The 20,352-nt window shown below is 41.2% G+C and overlaps 1 protein-coding gene across 8 annotated transcripts in view; it reads left to right on the top strand.

Annotated features, from left to right (window-relative positions):
• The window catches only part of RBL1 (RB transcriptional corepressor like 1), a 73,593-nt gene that overhangs the window by 37,158 nt on the left and 16,083 nt on the right, over window positions 1–20,352 (top strand). For all 8 annotated transcript variants that reach the window (XR_008376447.1, XM_053573547.1, XM_053573548.1 and 5 more), the window contains 3 exons: window positions 1,028–1,160; window positions 8,031–8,297; window positions 9,879–10,090. Coding sequence is in view for 7 of the 8 variants with exons in the window: in XM_053573547.1 (XP_053429522.1) it covers window positions 1,028–1,160; window positions 8,031–8,297; window positions 9,879–10,090 (612 nt within the window). In the remaining variant the exon portion in view is untranslated. The remainder of the gene's footprint in view (window positions 1–1,027; window positions 1,161–8,030; window positions 8,298–9,878; window positions 10,091–20,352) is intronic.

Raw genomic sequence — 20,352 nt, 5'->3', positions numbered from 1 at the left:
GAGGCTGAGGCAAGAGAATCGCAGAAGCCCAAGAGTTAGAGGTTGCTGTGAGCCGTGTGACGCCACGGCACTCTACCCGAGGGCGGTACAGTGAGACTCTGTCTCTACAAAAAAAAAAAAGCACATTATGCAAGTTGTTCTATTTTGTGAAGAAATAAGGAAAGAGAAATAAAACAATACAGGAGGCCAGGTGCAGCAGCTCGCACTTTTGAAGGCCAAGGTGGGAAGACTGCTTGATGCCAGGAGTTCGAGACCAGTCTGAGCAAGAGGGACACCCTGTTTCTACAAAAAAATTGCCATATCATTTATTGGGGAAATAATATTTTGAACTTTTAATGAATGTTTACAATCTTTCTAGAATGCTAATAGAAAACTAAAAGTAAGAGTCTTACTTTTTCACCCTCAGTAGAGGCTGTCGCTTCACAGCTCACAGCAACCTCTAACTCCTGGGCTTAGGCAATTTTCTTGCCTCAGCCTCCCAGGCAGCTGGGACTACAGGCACCCACCACAAGGCCTGGCTAGTTTTTGTTGCAGTTTGGCCGGGGCCAGGTTCAAACCCACCACCCTTAGTAGGGGGCCAGCACCCTACCCACTGAGCCACTTGCCACCCCTTTTTTTTTTTTATTAATAGTTTTAATCAGGCCAGTTTTAATAGTTTTTTATTAATAGTTTTAATCAGACCTGGCCTGATTAAAGGCGTGCAGTGGCTCACGCCTGTAATCCTAGCACTCTGGGAGGCCAAGGTGGGTGGATTTCCTGAGCTCACAAGTTCAAGACCAGCCTGAGCCAGAGCAAGACCTCATCTCTAAAAATAGAGGGGCATTCTGGCGGGCCCTGTAGTCCCAGCTACTTGGGAGGCTGAGGCAAGAAAATCACTTAAGCCCACGAGTTTGAGGTTGCTGTGAGCTATGATTATATAGCACTCTACTGAGGGCAACAAAGTGAGACTCTGTCTCAAAAAAAAAAAAAAAAAATTTAATCAGTGGGTTTATCTGTATGTAAAGCACATGGGTTTTGTTTTCCATAGGTTATATTCCCAAATAACTTTGAAACAGGAAATGGAGGAAACGTACAGGGACATCTTCCCATGATGCCAATGTCTCCTATAATGCATCCAAGAGTCAAGGAAGTTCGGACTGATAGTGGGAGTCTTCGAAGGGGTAGGTTGAACATTGGTAAATGATTAAAGAGTAACAAATACCTTTTTTTTTTTTTGAGAAAGTTTTAAGTCTTGTGACTATGCTATTAAGAAATCTAATTTATTCATCAGGATTTGAAAAGAGGCCAGATCCTGTGTTATCACCCTGTGTCATTCATTGTATGCTTTTTTTTATACTGCATTAATAGAATTTTGATATAATCAATCTTTTAAAATTGCCATATCATTTATTGAGGAAATAATATTTTGAACTTTTTTTTTTTTTTTTTTTTTTTTTTTGTAGAGACAGAGTCTCACTGTACCGCCCTCGGTAGAGTGCCGTGACGTCACACAGCTCACAGCAACCTCTACTCTTGGGCTTACGCGATTCTCTTGCCTCAGCCTCCCCAGCAGCTGGGACTACAGGCGCCCGCCACAACGCCCGGCTATTTTTTTGTTGCCGTTTGGGCGGGGCTGGGTCCGAACCCGCCACCCTCGGCATATGGGGCCGGCGCCCTACTCACTGAGCCACAGGCGCCGCCCCCTATTTTGAACTTTTAATGAATGTTTACAATCTCTCTAGAATGCTAATAGAAAACTAAACAAGCTAAAAGCCAGGTGCAATGGCATGTGTCCGTACTCCCAGCTACTCAAGAGGCTGAGGCAAGAGGATTGAGTGTAAGCCAAGCCTAACCAAAATAGTAAGACCCTGTGTCCAGAAAAAAAATAAATAAATAAAAGCCACATACTACCTTTACAAATTGGGCAAAAATTTGAAAAATATACATACATACATCTCTGAAGAAAAATATTTAAGTCAAAACAGAATATTCATGTTCTTTTGGGATGCTTAAGTTTAGCTAATAAATGACTCAGCCACACTCTTAAAATATTTCATTTGTGGGAGGCGCCTGTGGCTCAAGGAGTAGGGCGCCAGTCCCATATGCCGGAGGTGACGGGTTCAAACCTAGCCCCGGCCAAAAACCACAAAAATATATATATATATATTTCATTTGAGTTTGGCGGCACCTGTGGCTCAGTGAGTAGGGCGCCGGTTCCATGTACCAAGGGTGGCGGGTTCAAACCCAGCCCCGGTCAAACTGCAACAAAAAAATAACCGGGCGTTGTGGTGGGCGCCTGTAGTCCTAGCTACTCAGGAGGCTGAGGCAAGAGAATTGCCTAAGCCCAGGAGTTGGAGGTTGCTGTGAGCTGTGTGACGCCACAGCACTCTACTGAGGGCAATAAAGTGAGACTCTGTCTCTAAAAAAAAAAAGAATATTTCATTTGAATTTTACCAGTGGGAAGATTTTAGTGCTTTTTTTCTTAGTTTCTCTTGTGATTTGGCAAATAGATGTGTGTATATTCTGAACTATATAGCTCTCAAATTTTTTACCTTTTCTTCTGAGACAGAATCTCGCTCTGTTGCCCTGGGTAGAGTGCTATGGCATCATCTTAGCTCACAGCAACCTCAAACTTTTGGGCTCAACTGATCCTCTCACCTCATCCTCCTGAGTAGCTGGGACTATAGGCACTCACCAGCATTCCCAGCTAGTTTTTCTATTTTTAGTAGAGACAGGGTCTTACTCTTGCTCAGGGTGGTCTCGAACTCCTAAGTTCAAGGGGTCTACCCTCCTTGGCCTCCCAGAGTGCCAGCATTACAGGTGTGAACCACTGCACCCAGCCTCTCAGATTTTTTTAAAATCAAGTAAGAAAATCTCCTGACTACACATTATCTCTCGGTAATCCTTAGGTGAACAAGTATTCAGATTACATAGTAAGATACATCCGTTTTTGGACTGTGCATACATCTGTGCAGTCTTTGCTTTACATGCAGGGCAGGGCCATAAAAATGACTGTGCAAGCTGGGAATGCAAAACAACCTTTGTTTGGTTTTAAATGACAAGGTTTTACTCTAGTCACCTAGGCTGAAGTGCGTGGCATGATCATAGGTCACTGCAGCCTTGAACTCAAGCAATCCTCCTGCCTCAGCCTTCCAAGTAGCTGGGTCCACAGGCATGTGCCCCCATACTTCACTAATTTTTTAAAAAAAATTTTGTAGCAACAGGGTCTCACTGTGTTATACAGGCTGGTCTCAAACTCCTGCCTTCAGCTATCAAATTGCTGAGATTACAGGCATGAACCATTGCACTGGGCCTCAAAGCAATCTTAATCAATGAGGATAATTATGATTATTTTGTTACCTTAATAAATCTTGTGAAAATATTAAAAACTTTTCTTATTGGGCGGCGCCTGTGGCTCAGTTGGTAAGGCGCCGGCCCCATATACCGAGGGTGGCGGGTTCAAACCCAGCCCTGGCTGAACTGCAACCAAAAAATATCTGGGCATTGTGGTGGGCGCCTGTAGTCCCAGCTACTCAGGAGGCTGAGGCAAGAGAATCGCTTAAGCCCAGGAGTTGGAGGTTGCTGTGAGCTGTGTGATGCCATGGCACTCTACCGAGGGCCATAAAGTGAGACTCTGTCTCTACAAAAAAACAAAAACAAAAAAACTTTTCTTACTACCAGTTATTAATGTTTAGAGAAATGAAAGAAATAGTAAAAATATTTATTTGGTACACCATAATTTAAAACATTAGAAACAAGGCCAGGCATGGTGGCACACACCTGTAATCCCAACACTCTGAGAAGCCAAGGTGGGTAGATCGCCTGACCTCATGAGTTTGAGACCAGTCTGAGGTAGAGTGAGACCCCCATCTCTAAAAATTGCCAGGCATTCCCATCTACTCCGGAGTCTGAGGCAAAAGAATCAGTTGAGCTCAAGAGTTTGAGGTGGCTGTGAGCTATGATGCCACAGCACTCTCCTGAGGGTGACAAAGTGAGACTCAAAAAAATATATATATATTAGACATACTGAGAATTATTTTTTCTTTAAAAACTTACCAAGAATAGGCTTGGCGCCTGTAGCTCAAGCGGCTAAGGCGCCAGCCACATACACTTGAGCTGGCGGGTTCGAATCCTGCCTGGGACTTGCCAAAACAACAATGATGCCTGCAACCAAAAAATAGCTGGGCGTTGTGGCGGGCCCCTGTAGTCCCAGCTACTTGGGAGGCTGAGGCAAAAGAATCACTTAAGCCCAGGAGTTGGAGGTTGCTGGGAGCTATGATGCCATGGCACTCTACCCAGGGTGACAGCTTAATGCTCTGTCTCAAAAAAAAAAAAAAAACTTACCAAGAATAATGTTTAAAGTTCTTACTGCTTTCTTCCCAAAAAATATACAAGTGAGCAACTTTTCTGTGCCTTGGCAAATTTTCATGGTCTTTTCTAAGTTTGAATCAGCTTTTTTTTTTTTTTTAGAGACAGAGTCTAACTTTATTGCCCTCGGTAGAGTGCCATGGTGTCATAGCTCACAGCAACCTCCAAGTCTTGGGCTTAAGCAGTTCTCTTCCCTCAGCTCCCAAGTAGCTGGGACTACAAACTCCAGCCACAATGCCTGGCTATTTTTTGGTTGTAGTTGTCGTTGTTGTTTGGTAGGCCTGGGCTGGATTTGAACCTGCCAGCTCTGGTGTATGTGAGCCTATCATTTGTACTTTCATTAAATTTTTATTGAGTATCCACCATAGCTTTTCCATTACTGTGCTAAGAAAAGATCATTTAAAGGGATTTGCAGCTAATTTTATGGCTGTAACTTGAGTGTTTTCTTGAAATGTCAGCTTTGAATGTGCCTAGTCATATTTAAGAACTAACTTGGATTTCTTAGATATAAGGCATCCAAGTAGAAATCTGTAAAGGAGTAATGGGGACCAGAATAGAAATGTCTACTTGTTCATTGAGGACAGAAGTCATAGCTGCTTTCATAAGCACCAGAATTATGGAAAGATTTTTATTAAGCAATGACTATTTCCTAGCCATCTAAGTAATATAGAGAGTTTCCAAATAATTGCCAGAGGTATCTTCATATTGTTTGTGCATATTTTTTTTTTTCTGAGTCTTACTCTGTTGCCTCAGGCTAGGTGCCATGGCATCAGCCTAGCTCACAGCAACTTCAAACTCCTGGGCTCAAGTAATCTTCCTGCCTCAGCCTCCCAACTAACTAGGACTAGAGATGCCCACCACAATGCCTAGCTAATTTTTTCTTTCTTTCTTTTTTTTTTTTTTTTTTGATACAGAGTCTTGCTTTGTCGCCCTCAGTAGAGTACTATGGCGTCACAGCTCACAACAACCTCAAACTCTTAAGCTCAAGCAATTTTCCTGCCTCAGCCTCTCAAGTAGCTGGGACTACAGGCTCTTGCCACAACGCCTGGCTATTTTTAGAGATGGAGTCTCTCTCTTGCTCAGGCTGGTCTCTAACTCGTTGAGCTCAGGTGATCCACCCACCTCGGCCTCCCAGAGTGCTAGAATTATAGGTATGAGCCACCATGCCTGCACTTTTTTTTTTAAGTAGACATGGAGTCTCACTGTTGCTCAGGCTGATGTCAAACTCCTGAGCTCAAACAATCCTTGTGCCTCAGCCTCCCAGAGTGCTAGGATTACAGTGTGAGTCACTGGGCCTGGCTGAGGATGTTTTGAAAATAGAGTACATGACCATCTAATTCTCTTATAAAGGTAATAAAAAATAATGAAATATTTTTACTTTAAAAACATATTATTGGGTGGCGCCTGTGGCTCAAAGGAGTAGGGCACCAGCCCCATATTCTGGAGGTGGAGGATTCAAACCCAGCCCTGACCAAAAACTGTAAAAAAAACCCATATTATTGGCTGGGCATGGTGATTCATTCCTATAATCCTAGCACTTTGGGAAGCCAAGGTAGGATTGCTTGAGGCCAGTTCAAAACCAGCCTAAGCAAAAGGGAGACCCCTATCTCTACCCAAAAAAAAAAAAAAAAAATAGAAAAAATTATCTGGTTGTAGTACACATACTGTATTCCCAGCTACTCAGGAAACTGACACAGGAGAATTGCTAGAGCCCAGGAGTTTGAGGTTGCCATGAATGATGATGATGAAGCTATTGCACTTTAGCCTGGGTGACAGAGACTCTATCTCAAGAAAACAGGGGCTGAACTCCCTAGCACTCTGGGACAACGAAGTGGCAGGATCATTTGAGGTCAGGAGTTTAGAGACCAGCCTGACTAAGGGTGAGACCCTGTTCCTACTAAAAATAGAAAAATTATCCAGGTGTGGTGGCATATACCTATAGTCCCAGCTACTCAGGAAGCTGAGACAGGAGGATTCCTGGAGCCCAAGAGTTTTAGGTTGCTGGGAACTAGGCTGAGAACTTAGCAGTCTAGCGTAGGTGACAGAATGAGACTCTGTCTCAAGGAAAAAAAAAAAAGCAGGCTTCGCCTGTAACTCAGCAGCAAGGGCGCCAGCCACATACACCCAAGCTGGCAGGTTTAAATCCAACCTGGGCCTGCCAAGCAACAATGACAACTACAACCAAAAAGCAGCTGGTTGTAGCAGCTGGTTATGGCAGGCACCTGTAGTCCCAGCTACTTGGGAGGCTGAGGGAAGAGAATCACTTAAGCCCAAGAGTTTGAGGTTGCTGTGAGCAGTGATGCCGTGGCACTCTACCAAGAGTAATATAGTAAGACTCTGTCTCAAAAGAAAAAAAGAAAGTAAATAACAACAGCAACCAAAAAAATACATATTGACATACCTGTAAATCAGGTACCTGTAAAACTGACATCAGTTGGTGATGATTGTGGGAAAAGATGTAGAATTGTAAGGGGCTGGAAGAATCTGTGCACATAGTGGAGAGAGAATGAGAAGCACTGAAAGAGAGGTTTAATCCCTAACACTTACTTTATTTTTGATCAACACACTATTGCCGACCCTTAAATTAAAGCAAGGTAAGCAGAATCATATCATCTTTACTCATTTCTGATGGATTTATTAAAGATGGTTCTTTGGGAGGCTGAGGCAGGAGAATCGCCTAAGCCCAGGAGTTGGAGGTTGCTGTGAGCTGTGTGACGCCACGGCCCTCTACCAAGGGCAATGAAGTGAAACTCTGTCTCTACAAAAAAAAAAAAAAATGATGGTTCCATATGTGGCTCGGTGCCTGTAGCTCAGCCGCTAGGGCGCCAGCCACATACACTGGAGGTTGCAGGTTCGAACCCAGCCAGGGCCAGCCAAACAATGACAACTACAACAAGAAAATAGCCGGGCACTTGTGGCAGGTGCCTGTAGTCCCAACTTCTTGGGAGGTTGAGGCAAGAGAATCGCTTAAGCCCAGGAGTTTGAGGTTGTTGTGAGCTGTGACAACACGGCACTCTACCGGGGCGACATAATAAGACTCAAAAAAAAAAAGATGGTTCCATACTTACTAAATCAGACAGCCACAGCTGCTGCCTTAAACAGCTTATAGTGTGGAAATATAAAAGGAGGCAAACCTCTGACCCAAATGACTGATTTTTGCTGTATCTTTTCTTCTTCTTAGGTGCTATTTACTAGGTGAAATTGGGAGACATTAGACTACTTAAATTTAATGGACACATAATTCTGCCTCTCAACTTCTATTTTACCCTTAAAGTTATGGTCCTTTTTTTTAATTGTTTTTTATTAAATCATAACTTTGTACATTGATGCATTTATGGGGTTCAGGTACTGCTTCTATATACCATGTGAAATGCTTACATTGAACTAAGTAACTTATCCATCATAATTAGACTCATTTCTTAAAAAGTTACGCTCCTTTAACATAGCAAATGTTCAGGGAGATGAACTATCATAATTTTCACATTTTATTGTAAAGACTTACTTCATGCCTCTCTCTTCTCCTAGACTTTGATATTCCATAAGGACAGAGGCCATGTTATTCATCGCTAGATCTAAAGTGCCTAGCTTAGTAACTCAATAGCTGTCGAATAAATGAATAAACATTATTTATTATTTTGGAATACATTTCTAATTGTTTTAAATTTCTTTTTCCCTTTAATTAGATATGCAACCGTTGTCTCCAATTTCTGTCCATGAACGCTACAGCTCTCCTGCAGCAGGGAGTGCTAAGAGAAGACTTTTTGGAGAGGACCCCCCAAAGGATATACTTCTGGACAAGATCGTAACAGAAGGAACAAAATTAAAAATTGCTCCTTCTTCAAGCATTGCTACAGAAAATATATCAATTTTACCTGGACAAACTCTTCTAACAATGGCCACAGCCACTGTAACAGGGACAACAGGACATAAAGTTACAATTCCATTGCATGGTAACATTTTAATGCATTTATTTTATATTTTTTCTGAGTTGAATAAAAATTTAAGAGATGTCTTACACTTTATTGGGTCATATGGTCTTTCTAACTCTAGATTTGATTTGTAGAACAGTTACAGGCTCACAGCAAAATTCAGAGGAAGAAGGCACAGGCATTTTCTCTGTACTCCTCCCCCATGCACATACGTTTCACACAGAGACGTGTCTAAAGCCTGCAGTTTACCTAAGAATTTACTCTTGGTCTTGGGTGTGGATTTTGACAGTGTGCATGACTATAGCATCATACAAAGTAATTTCACTGTCCCAAAAATCCTCTGTGTGGATCCTTTGCTTTTTCAAACAAATTTTCAAACTTTATAAATTTACTACCCTCTTTGTTAGTATTTATTTTCTTTTCTCAGCTTTCTGAATTAGTGCATCTCTTTACGTGCTCAAAACAAAGCAAAATTTGCTTTTCTCCCTTATTAAATTTAAAATATTAAAACATCACAGGCATATACAAAATAGAGAACAAATTTTACTTTTTAAAATAAATTTGAAATACCAGAACAAAACAGAATGTTATTATTTCAGGGCGGAAATAGAAAATAAGAATTCAATCATGCCCTAGAAATTACTATTTTGTAGCCTTCCTCTCCTTCTTTAACATATTCCTATGCTTACACACATACAGACATTGTATATATACCAGGGGTGCCAAAAAACGTTAACATATTTTGTTATCTATATATTACTTTTTGAAGTTGAATTGAATTGTGGTAGCAATGTGTAGTATGACCTTTACTCAAAAGATAGTGTTAATCGAATGAATGCTAGTGTTACCATGCAATAGTCAGAACAGGCAAAGAAAATAATGGAAGTGGGCAGCGCCTGTGGCTAAGTAGGGCATCAGCCCTATATACCAAGGATGGCGGGTTCGAACCCGGCCCCAGCCAAACTGTAACAAAAAAAAGAAAAAATAGCCAGGCGTGTGGCAGGCACCTGTAGTCCCATTTACTCGGGAGGTTGAGGCAAGAGAATCGGCTAAGCCCAAGAGCTGGAGGTTGCCGTGAGCTGTGTGATGCCACGGCACTCTACCCAGGGCAACAAAGTGAGACTCTGTCTCAAAAAAAAAAGAAAGAAAATGGTGGAAGCACAGTAATTGAAATTTGAGGGTGTTGTGGAAATACACATACAATCACAATGGAGGCAGCAGTATGCAACAGAACCTCCAACACACCTAACAATTAAATGCGTTCGTGCAAAGTTTGAGACATGTGATACTGTGTGTAAAGTGCACAGGGAAGATGCAGGAGATCTTTAGTCCACACTGCTCAAACAGTAGTTCACCATATTCAGAAGTGCCTGGATGCTGATGATAACCACTTCAAGCACCTCTTATAATTGCAGAAGTCAAACGCGACATGTATTCATCTTTTGTTATTAGTATATATTGAGTATTACAACTTTAATACAGTTTTTTTTCCTTTCTTAAAATACATATACATATTGTGGTACCCTCTGCATATAATAGATAAATTTCCTAAAACATCTGCAGCTTATTTCTTAAACTGAGAACTCTTCCTTATACATTTAGGTGTTGCAAATGACGCTGGAGAGATCACACTGATACCTATCTCCATGAATACAACTCGGGAGTCCAAAGTCAAGAGTCCTGTGTCACTTACTACTCAATCATTAATGGGCTCTTCTCCAAAACCGACCCATCTAACTAAAGTGCAAGAGGTACATCCAACTGCAATAAGCAAGCCAAAGAGAACTGGGTCTTTAGCACTGTTTTACAGAAAGGTATGTGTTTTTATAGCATTTAAGAAGAGTTCATTTAATCAGTGGAAGAAAGATGAAGTAACAGCAGCTTGGCCTTTTAAAAAAGCAATACACATAAAATTTATCATTTTACCATTTGTTAAGTATACAGTTTGGTGGGATTAAATACATTCACATTTTTGTGCAGTCATCACCACCATCCATCTGCAGAACTTTTCATCTTCCCATTCTAAAACTCTCTACCAATTAAATAGTAAGCCTCCATTTCTTTCTCCCCCTAGCTTGTGGCAACCACCATTCTACTTTCTGTAGTCTGTGGATTTGACCACTCTAGGTTCCTCATAGGAGTGAAATGATATATTTGTCTTTTTTGTGACTGTCTTATTTCGTTTATAATGTCTTTAGGGTTCATCCATGTCATATCTTGTGTCAGAATTTCCTTCCTTTTTAAGGCTAAGTAATATTTAATTATATGTATATACCACATTTTGTTTGTTCATTCATCTGTTGATGGGCATTTGTGTTGTTTCTACATTTTGGGTATTATGAATAATGCTGCTGTGAGCATTGGTGTACAAATATCTGTTTGAGTCCTTGCTTTCACTTTTTTTTTTGAGACAGAGCCTCAAGCTGTCTCCCTGGGTAGAGCGCTGTGGCATCACAGCTCACAGCAACCTCCAACTCCTGGGCTTAAGCAATTCTCTTGCCTCAGCCTCCCAAGTAGCTGGGACTACAGGCACCCACTACAACGCCCAGCTATTTTTTGGTTATAGTTGTCATTGTTGTTTGGTAGTCCCGGGGCTGGATTCGAGCCCGCCAGCTCTGGTGTATGTGGCTGGAGCCTTGGCCACTTAAGCTGCAAGCGCCGAGCCGCTTTCACTTCTTTTGGGTATATTCCCAAAATTATAGTAGTAATTCAATATTTAATTTTTTGAGCAAATGCCATACCATTCTCCACAATGACTATACCACTTTACATTCCCACCAGCAATGCACAAGTGTTCCAAGTTCTCCACATCCTTACCAACATTTGTCATTCTGGTTTTTTTTTTCAATGATGATAAACCTTTTATTTTTAAGACTTATTAAATTATGACATGAATTCATAGGGAAAAGGTTCTATTATCTCAGGGAGGCACCTTGCCATTGAATGTAATGACTATTATGCCATGACTTCATGGGGAGTAGGTTCCAGCACCTCATATTACTGTTTCGTGGAGTCTCTTGGTTATCCTGTGTGCTATGCTGTACACCTATTAAGCCATGAATTTATGGGGAATAAATAGGTTCTAGCACCTAATATCAGGGTTCCATTGGTTCTCTTGGTTATCCTGTGTGCTGTGCTGTACCTATTATGCAATGAATTCATAGGGAATGGGTTCCAGGAACTCAGGCTCCTTTCCATTGGTTCTCACAAAGTGAGCTTCTCTGGGTGGAGCAGTCTGGCCCTTCATTTGAACCCAGGTACCTTTCTCTTTGGCTTCCTTCTTTTTCCAATCATTTTCCTTCATGCATTTCAGGAAACTATCTTAGCTCTTAGAGTGCTTAAATATGCTCAATATGAACATTAATCCTCTTGGCAAGAATCTTACCCTTAACTTGTTTGTTTACAATAATGCCAACAGAATGCTGGGTAACATTGTAGACTCTTCCAATTTTGCCATGGTAACATTTGTGTGGCCTGCCTTTTAGAACAGAACCCATTCCCTTGTTGTCAACAATATCACCTTTCTTGTAGATTTGAATATATGTGGCCAAAGGAACAAGTCTGTCTGTGTTTTCTAAAAGGCCTAGAGAACATGTATCGGGTGCCTCTCCTCTTTCCCTTGGTGTTTGTCATTTTGGTGAATTGCTGGAAGAAAGTGTCTACAGCCAAAAGGAAAACATTTTCTGGTTTTTCTGATAACAGCCATCAAATGGGTATTACGTGACATCTGATTATACTTTTGGTGTTCATTTCCCTAATAATGAGTGATGTTGAGCATCTTTTCATGTACTATTGCCATCTGTATATCTTCTTATACAGAAACATAGATTCTGTAGAAATTGATGTTTCTGGAGAAACATAAATTCAAGTCTTTTGCCCATTTTATGTATTTTTTTTCTGAGACAGAGTCTTACTATGTTGCCCTCGGTAGAGTGGCAATGGTGTCACAGCTCACAGCAACCTCACTTGGGCTTACGTGATTCTCTTGCCTTGTCTCCCAAGTAGCTGGGACTACAGGTGCCTGTCACAATGCCTGGCTATTTTTTTGGTTGCAGTTGTCATTGTTGTTTTATCTGGCCCAGGCCGGGCTTGAACCCGCCAACCTCAGTATATGTGGCCAGTGCCCTACTCACTGAGCTACAGGTGCCAAGCCTGCCCATTTTATATTTTAAAATATATTTTTTGAGAGGCTTAAGTTGTAAGAATTCATTATATATTCTAGATATTAATCCCTTAAAAAAATGTATGATTTACACATATTTTTCTCCCATACTATCGGTTGCCTTTTCACTCTGTTTTTTTCCTTTTTTGAGAAGAGTTTCACTGTCACCCTCAGTAGAGTGATGTGGCATCACAGCTCACAGCAACCTCAAACTCTTGGGCTTAAGTGATTCTCTTGCCTCAGCCTTCCAAATAGCTGGGACTATAGGTGCCCACCATGATACCTGGCTATTTTTTGGTTACAGTTGTCATTGTTGTTTTAGCTGGCCCAGGGTGGGTTTGAACCCACCATCCTCGGTGTATGTGGCTGGCGCCCTACCCATTGAGCTACAGACACTGCCTTTTTCTTTTCTTTCTTTTTTTTTTTGAGACAGAATCTCACTTTGTCACTCTGGGTAGAGTGCTATGACATCATAGCTCACAGCAACTCAAACTCTTGGGCTCAAGCAATTCTCTTGCCTTATCCTCCCACATAGCTGGGACTATAGGTGCCTGCCATAATGCCCTGCAATTTTTTTAGAGACAGGGTCTTGCTTTGGCTCAGACTGGTCTTGAACTCCTAAGTTGAGACAACACCCACCTTGGCCTACCAGAGTGCTAGGATTACAGGTGTGACCCACCACACCTGTCTCACTCTGTTGATAGTGTCCTTTGTAGATGAAATTTTTCTTTCTTTTTCTTTTTTTTTTTTTTGCAGGCCGGGGCCGGGTTCGGGTTCGAACCCACCACCTCCTGTATATGGGGCCAGCATCATACTCCTTGAGCCACAGGCCCTGCCCTGTAGATGAAATTTTTAATTTTAATGAAGTCAGTTTATCTATTTTTTTCATTTTTTGCCTATATTCTTGGTATCATATCCAGGAAATCATTGCCAATGTAGCATTATGAAACTTTTCTTGCATGTTTTCTTCTAAGACTTTTATAGTTTTAGCTCTATGTTTAGGTCCATTTTGAGTTAATTTTTGTAGATGATGTTAGGTAGGAGTCCAGCTTCATTCTTTGCATATAGATATCCAATTTTCTCAGCTAGCTCCATTTGTTGAAAGCACTATCTTTTTCTTATTGAAGCATTTTTGCATCTTTGTTGAAAACAATCACTGGACCACATAATATGAAAGATTCATTTCTAGGCATGATATACTCTTCATTGGTCTATATGTCTGTCTTTATGCCAGTATCACATTCTTTTGGTAACTGTAGCTTTGTTTAGTAAGTTTTGAAATTAGGATGTGTGAAACTTCTAACTTTTTCTTTTTGGAGATTCATTTGTCTATTCAGGATTTCTTGAGATTTCATGGGTTTTGGATAAATTTTTTATTTCTGCAAAAACATTCTTGAAATTACTACATTGAATGTATAGATCACTTTGTATAGTACTGACATTTTAACAATATTAAATCTTCTAGGCCATGAACATGGGATGTCTTTTCATTTATTTGGGACTTCTTGTACTTTTTTCAGCAACATATTTTTATTTTTCAGTGTATATGTCTTTTACTAGACAAGTTCTTGGATAAGTTTATTCCTAAGTATTTTATTCTTCTTGATGCCATTATAAATGTAATTGTTTTCTTAATTTCATATTTAGATTGTTCATTTTTGGTGTAATGGAACGCTAGTGTTGTTTGCAAATTGATTTCATATCCTGCAACTTTTCTGAATTTTTTTAATAGTTCTATCAATTTTTATGGATTGTTTAATGGGATTTTTTTGAGACAGAGTCCCACTATGTCGCCCTTGGTAGACTGCTGTGGTGTCATAGCTCACAGCAACCTCAAACTCATGGGCTTAAGCAATTCTCTTGCCTCAGCCTCCCAAGTAGCTGGGACTACAGGCACCTGCTACAATGCCCAGCTATTTTTTGGTTGTTGTTGTAGTTGTCATTGTTGTTTGCCAGGCCTTTGCCGGGTTCGAACCCACCAGCCCCAGGGTATATGGCCAGCACCCCAGCCACCGAGCTGCAGGTGTTAAGCCTCAGTCTTTCATTTTGAGTATGATATTACCTTGGGTTGTTTGTTTGTTTGTTTGTTTGTTTTTGACAAGCCTCAAGCTGTCACCCTGGGTAGAATGTTGTGACATCACAGCTCACAGCAACCTCTAACTCCTGGGCTCAAGCGATTCTTCTGCCTCTGCCTCCCAAGTAGCTGGGACTACAGGTGCCCTCCACACGCCCGGGCTGGATTCAAACCCGCCAGCTCAGGTGTATGTGGCTGGCGCCTTAGCCGCTTGAGCCACAGGAGCCAAGCCTACCTTTGGGTTTTTTATGTACAACTGACATTTAAACAACATGGGTTTGTTAAATTACATGGGTCTACTTATACACAGATTTTTTTTTTTTTCAAACAAACATGGACTGAAAATATAGTACTTGAAGGATGTGAAACCTGTGTACACAGAGGGCCAAATGTTTTTATATGGGATATCCACAGGGGTTACTCTGAGACTTGAGTATGCTTAGATTTGTGTACGTTGCAGAGATTCCTGGAACAAAATCCTCACACATGTCAGAGGATGATCATATATCCTTTATTATGTTGAGGTAGTTTCTAACTTCTTGAGTGTTTTTATGATGAAAGGGTATTGAATTTTGTTAAAGGCTTTTTCTGTATTACTTAAAATGATTATGTGGTTTTTACCCCTTCATTCTATAAATGTGGTATGTTAACAGATTGATTTTCCTATGTTAAATTCTACTTGGTTATGATATATAGCTCATTCATATGCTGTTGAATTTGATTTGCTAGTGTTCAGTTGACGATATCTGCTCCAGTATATATAAGCGATATTGGTCTGTACGTTTTTCTTTTGTTTTCTTCTTCTTTTTTTTTGTAATGTATTTGTCTGACTTTGGTATCAGATAATCCGCCTTTAGCCTTTTATAAAATATATTTGATCAGCTGAGTACATTGGCTCACACCTATAATACTAGCACTCTGGGACTCTGAGGGGAGAAGATTGCTGGAGCTCAGGAGTGTGAGACCCCATCTCTACTAAAAAATAGAAAATTAGCCAGGTGTTGTGGTGGGTAGCTAGAGGATCACTTGAAACCAGAAGTTTGAGGTTTCTGTGATCTATGGCACGCTAGCAACAGAGTAAAACACTGTCTCAAAAACAAAACAAAACAAAATACACACACACACACACACACACACATATATATATATATATTTGATCTTTCAAGAGAATACCACTGTGATCTTGGTAAGCTATGTTTGGACTCAGGATTATAGGATTTGATTTCCATTTTCAATTCTAACTTATGTTTTCTGCCAGCTTGTGTTCTTATGTAACTTTGAGTAAGCAGTTGGCCAGCCTCTGGAATTTACTGGAACGCTATTGTGTTATAAATTGCTATGGAGTAGAGTTCATTGTGAGACAAGCATATCTTGGATCTCATGAATGATCTTAAATTACTGAAGAAGTATTCCAAAGATTGGTGGGATATTGTAGGAAGGCTACATAATTTTTATAAATCTAGTATGCTGCCTTTTAAATAAGTATATGATGAGTTCTTATTATAATCCCTCAATTATTTTAGTATTAATGAAAAAGGACTAAAAGATTCAACATGAACATAATTTCAATTTGTCTTATCTCTTCCAAGTATTTTGATCATCAGCTTCTGGTAAAATAGACACGTTAATCAGATATTCGTAGCCAAGCATGCCACTTCTTTAAAATAAATTCCAAAACTAGGCTCGGCGCCTGTAGCTCAAGCAGCTAAGGTGCCAGCCATATATACCAGAGCTGGTAGGTTCAACCCAGCCCAGGCGTTGTCACAGCACCTGTAGTCCCAGCTACTTGGGAGGCTGAGGCAAGAGAATTGCTTAAGCCCAGGAGTTGTAGGTTGCTGTGAGCTATGATGCCACAGCACTCTACCCAGGGTGACGACTTGAGGCTCTGTCTCAAAAAAAAAAAAAAAAAAAAAAAATTCCACAACTAGAAGATATATCTCTAGTTTACCCCACAACTAGATGGCCCATTCTTAAGAATTGTAAAGAAAAGAGAAGCCACTGGTATTTTTGTTATTTTTTTTTTCCCCAGCATTCCAATTAGGTTTAAGTTTAAGACTCGAAATTCTTAAGAAAGTCATGCCAAGCATGACGACTCATGCTTGTAATCCCAGCAACTTGGAAGGCTAAGGTAGGAATAAGGAAGGAGAAATAAATCTTACACTTCCTGGTGGTCCTGAAAATGCAAAATTCAGCTTCCAAAGATAAGAAAAGACTTTAAGAGATACACTAAACAGGAATAACCTTGAAAGAGACTGTGTAACAAATAATATCACTCTGGTTTCTTTTTTGTTGTTGTTGAGACAGAGCCTCACTTTGTCACCTTTGGTAGAGTGCCCTGGCGTCATAGCTCAAAGCAACCTCAAACTCTTGGGCTCAAGTGATTCTCTTGCCTCAGCCTCCCAAGTAGCTGGGACTACAGGTACCTGCCACAACACCCACCTATTTCTAGAGGCAGGATCTCCCTCTGGCTCAGGCTGGTCCCAATCCTGTGAGCTCAGACAATTTACTCACCTTGGCCTCCCAAAGTGCTAGGATTACAGGCGTGAGCCACTGCGCCCGGCCTGTTTTCTTAAGACATGTAATCATTAACTTTTTATAACTTTTTTTTTGCCTGCTAGCTAAAATTTTCTCTTGACCTAGCATTTGTAACTGTAACTCTGTATATGTCTTGCTACAATAGTATAAAAGAACTTTGTGGGCTTGGCCCCTTTAACTAAGTGGTTAGAATGCTGGCCCCGAATACTGGAGCTGATAGGTTGGAACTTGGTCTGGGCCTGCTAAAAAATAACAACTACAACAAAAAATAGCTGGGTGTTGTGGCAGGCGCCTATAGTCCCAGCTATAGGGAGGCTGAGGCAAGAGAATTGCTTAAACCCAAGAGTTTGAGGTTGCTGTGAGCTGTGACACCACAGCACTCTACCAAGGGTGACAGTGAGACTCTGTTGCAAAACTAAACTAAAATAAATAAATCTTTGTGGGTATGACTGGAGAGGCTCAGTGCTTTAAGGTTGATGGCCTGCTGAGTTCCCCTGGTGGCTAATGAAATTCCTCCCCTTGTAATCCTTGGTAAAAGTCTTTTGGTTTCAATTTGCCAGTCCTACAATAGGAGGATCACTTGAGGCCAGGAGTTCAAGACCAGCTTGGGCAATATAGCAAGACCCCATTTAAAAAAATACTTTAAACATTAGTCAGGCATAGTGGCATGTGGTAATAATACCAGGAGATTGAGGCAGGAGGGCAGCCCAGGAGCTCAAGGCTGCAGTGATATATGATCATGCCACTGCACTCCAGTGCAGCTTGAGTGACAGACTGAGACCCTGTCTCTTAAAAAAGAAATCCATGTATTTATTGTTTGAGAATATGTCTCTCTCTTTTTTTCCTTAAGAGACAGAGTCTAAGCGGAGCACAATAACTCACAACTGTAATCCCAGCACTTTGGGAGGCTGAGGCAGGAGGATCACTTGATACCAAAAGTTTAAGATGAGCCTAGGCAGCATAGCAAGACCCCATCTTTTAAAAAAAATTGTTTTAGAAGAGTCTAGTTCTGTCTCCCCAAGCTGGACTGCCATGGCCTCAGCCTAGCTCACACCAACCTCAAATGCCTAGGCTCAAGCAACCCTCCTGCCTCAGACTCCCAAACAGCTGGTACTATAGGCTCCTACTACCACATCCAACTAATGTTTTTTTTTTTTGTTTGTTTGTTTGTTTTGAGACAAAGTCTCACTATGTCACCCTGGGTAGAGTGCTCTGGCGTTATAGCTCACAGCAACCTCCAACTCTTAGGTTGAAGCGATTCTCTTGCCTTGCCTCCCAAGTAGCTGGAACTACAGGTGCCCGCCACAACACTGGGCTGTTTTTTTTAGAGATGGGGTCTCTTGCTCTTTCTCAGGCTGGTCTCAAACTCATAGTAAGCTCAAGCAATCCACCCACCTTGGCCTCCCGGAGTGTTAGGATTATATATTTTTTAAAAATAGCTTGTGTCCAGGAATTTGAGGTTGCAGAGAGCTGTAATCTTGCCACTACACAACAGAGCTGACCCCATCTCTATTTTAAAAAAAGAGAGAGCAAGAGACAGGATCTAACTGTGATACCCAAGTTGCAGTACAATGGCTATTCATGGGCACACCATAGCCCCACATTCCTGGGCTCAAGCACCTCCTGTATTCCCTAGTACCTGTGAAGCTGAAGCAAGAGGATCATTTGAACCAGAGTTTCAGGCTGCAGTGAATTATGATGCCACCACTCCCGGCTAAAATATCTTTTGGTGCAAATTTCAGTTCTTTTTTTAACTTTCTTATAGTAATTTTTTTTTTTTTTTTGTAGAGACAGAGTCTCACTTTATGGCCCTTGGTAGAGTGCCATGGCATCACACAGCTCACAGCAACCTCCAACTCCTGGGCTGAAGCGATTCTCTTGCCTCAGCCTCCCGAGTAGCTGGGACTACAGGCACCCGCCACAACGCCCAGCTATTTTTTGGTTGCAGTTCAGCCAGGGCCGGATTTGAACCCGCCACCCTCAGTATATGGGGCCGGCGCCTTACCAACTGAGCCACAAGCGCCGCCCTCTTATAGTAATTTTTTATATACCGTATTTTTTCTCTATGCTAAATAACTTCCTTAGTTTGTGCTTCTTCAATCATGTTTTTCTCCTGCCCTGGCTAGAATGTAGTGAGATCATCATAATTCACTGCAGCCTGAAACTCTGGTTCAAATGATCCTCTTGCTTCAGCTTCACAGGTACCAGGGAATACAGGCATATGCCCACATGCTCAGCTAACTTTTCTCTTTTCTTTTTCTTTTTCTTTTTTTTTTTTTTTTGAGACAGAGTTTCATTATGTTGCCATCGGTAGAGTGCATGGCGTCACCTCCAACTCCTGGGCTTAAGCGATTCTCTTGCCTTAGCCTCCCAAGTACCTGGACTACAGGCGTCCACCGCAACGCCTGGCTATTTTTTTGGTTGTAATTGTCATTGTTTGGCAGGCCCGGGCTGGATTCAAACCACCAGCTGTGGTGTATGTGGCTAGAGCTTTAACCACTTGAGCTACAGTCACTGAGCCTAACTTTTCTCTTTTTAGTAGCAATGGGGCCATGCTGTTATGTAGGCTGATCACAAACACCTGAGTTCAAAAGATCCTCCCAGCTCGGCCTCCCAGCATACTAGGGTTATAGGCATGAGTCACTGTGGCCAGCCTCATTTTGCTTTCTGACTACTTTTTGGAATCAAACATTTTAGTTTTTTTTATTTTCTGCCAGTTAGGTTTCCTAGCAATTTTGTTTGAACCCAAAGAGTACTTTAGATAGATTTCTGAACACTTAAAAAATTTGTGTTCATACTGGTCATGATATAGGTAAATCCTACATTCCAATATTTCTTACTTTACATATTTGGCAGCATAGACTAACAGGTGACATCCTTTTTTTAAAAAAATGGTTAAAGTAGTTTTCCACAGAGAATTTAGCTTTAATCTATATCCTCCTACCATAGCAGTAAACTAGTGCTATAGAACAGAAATTTTATTTTATTTTTTTTATCGACAGCCCAGGTATTTTTGAATCTTTTTTTTTTTTTTTTTTTTTTTGAGACTCTCACTCTGTCACCCTGGGTAGAGTGCCTTGGCGTCAAAGCTCACAGCAATCTCAAACTCCTGAGCTTGAGCAATCCTCTTTCCTCAGTCTCCTGAGTAGCTGGGACTATAGGCGCCTGCTGCAATGCCCCGCTAGTTTTTCTATTTTTGATAGAGATGGGGTCTCGCTCTTGCTCAGAGCTGGTCTCAAACTTGTGAGCTCAAGTAATCCACCGCCTCAGCCCCCCAGAGTGCTAGGTAAGCCATGGCGCCTGGC

This window comes from Nycticebus coucang, chromosome 21, assembly GCF_027406575.1.
Source record: "Nycticebus coucang isolate mNycCou1 chromosome 21, mNycCou1.pri, whole genome shotgun sequence".
Classification (NCBI taxonomy): Eukaryota; Metazoa; Chordata; class Mammalia; order Primates; family Lorisidae; genus Nycticebus; species Nycticebus coucang.
The sequence above is the reverse complement of the archived record's forward strand: the minus strand, read 5'-3'. Positions and strand labels throughout refer to the sequence as shown.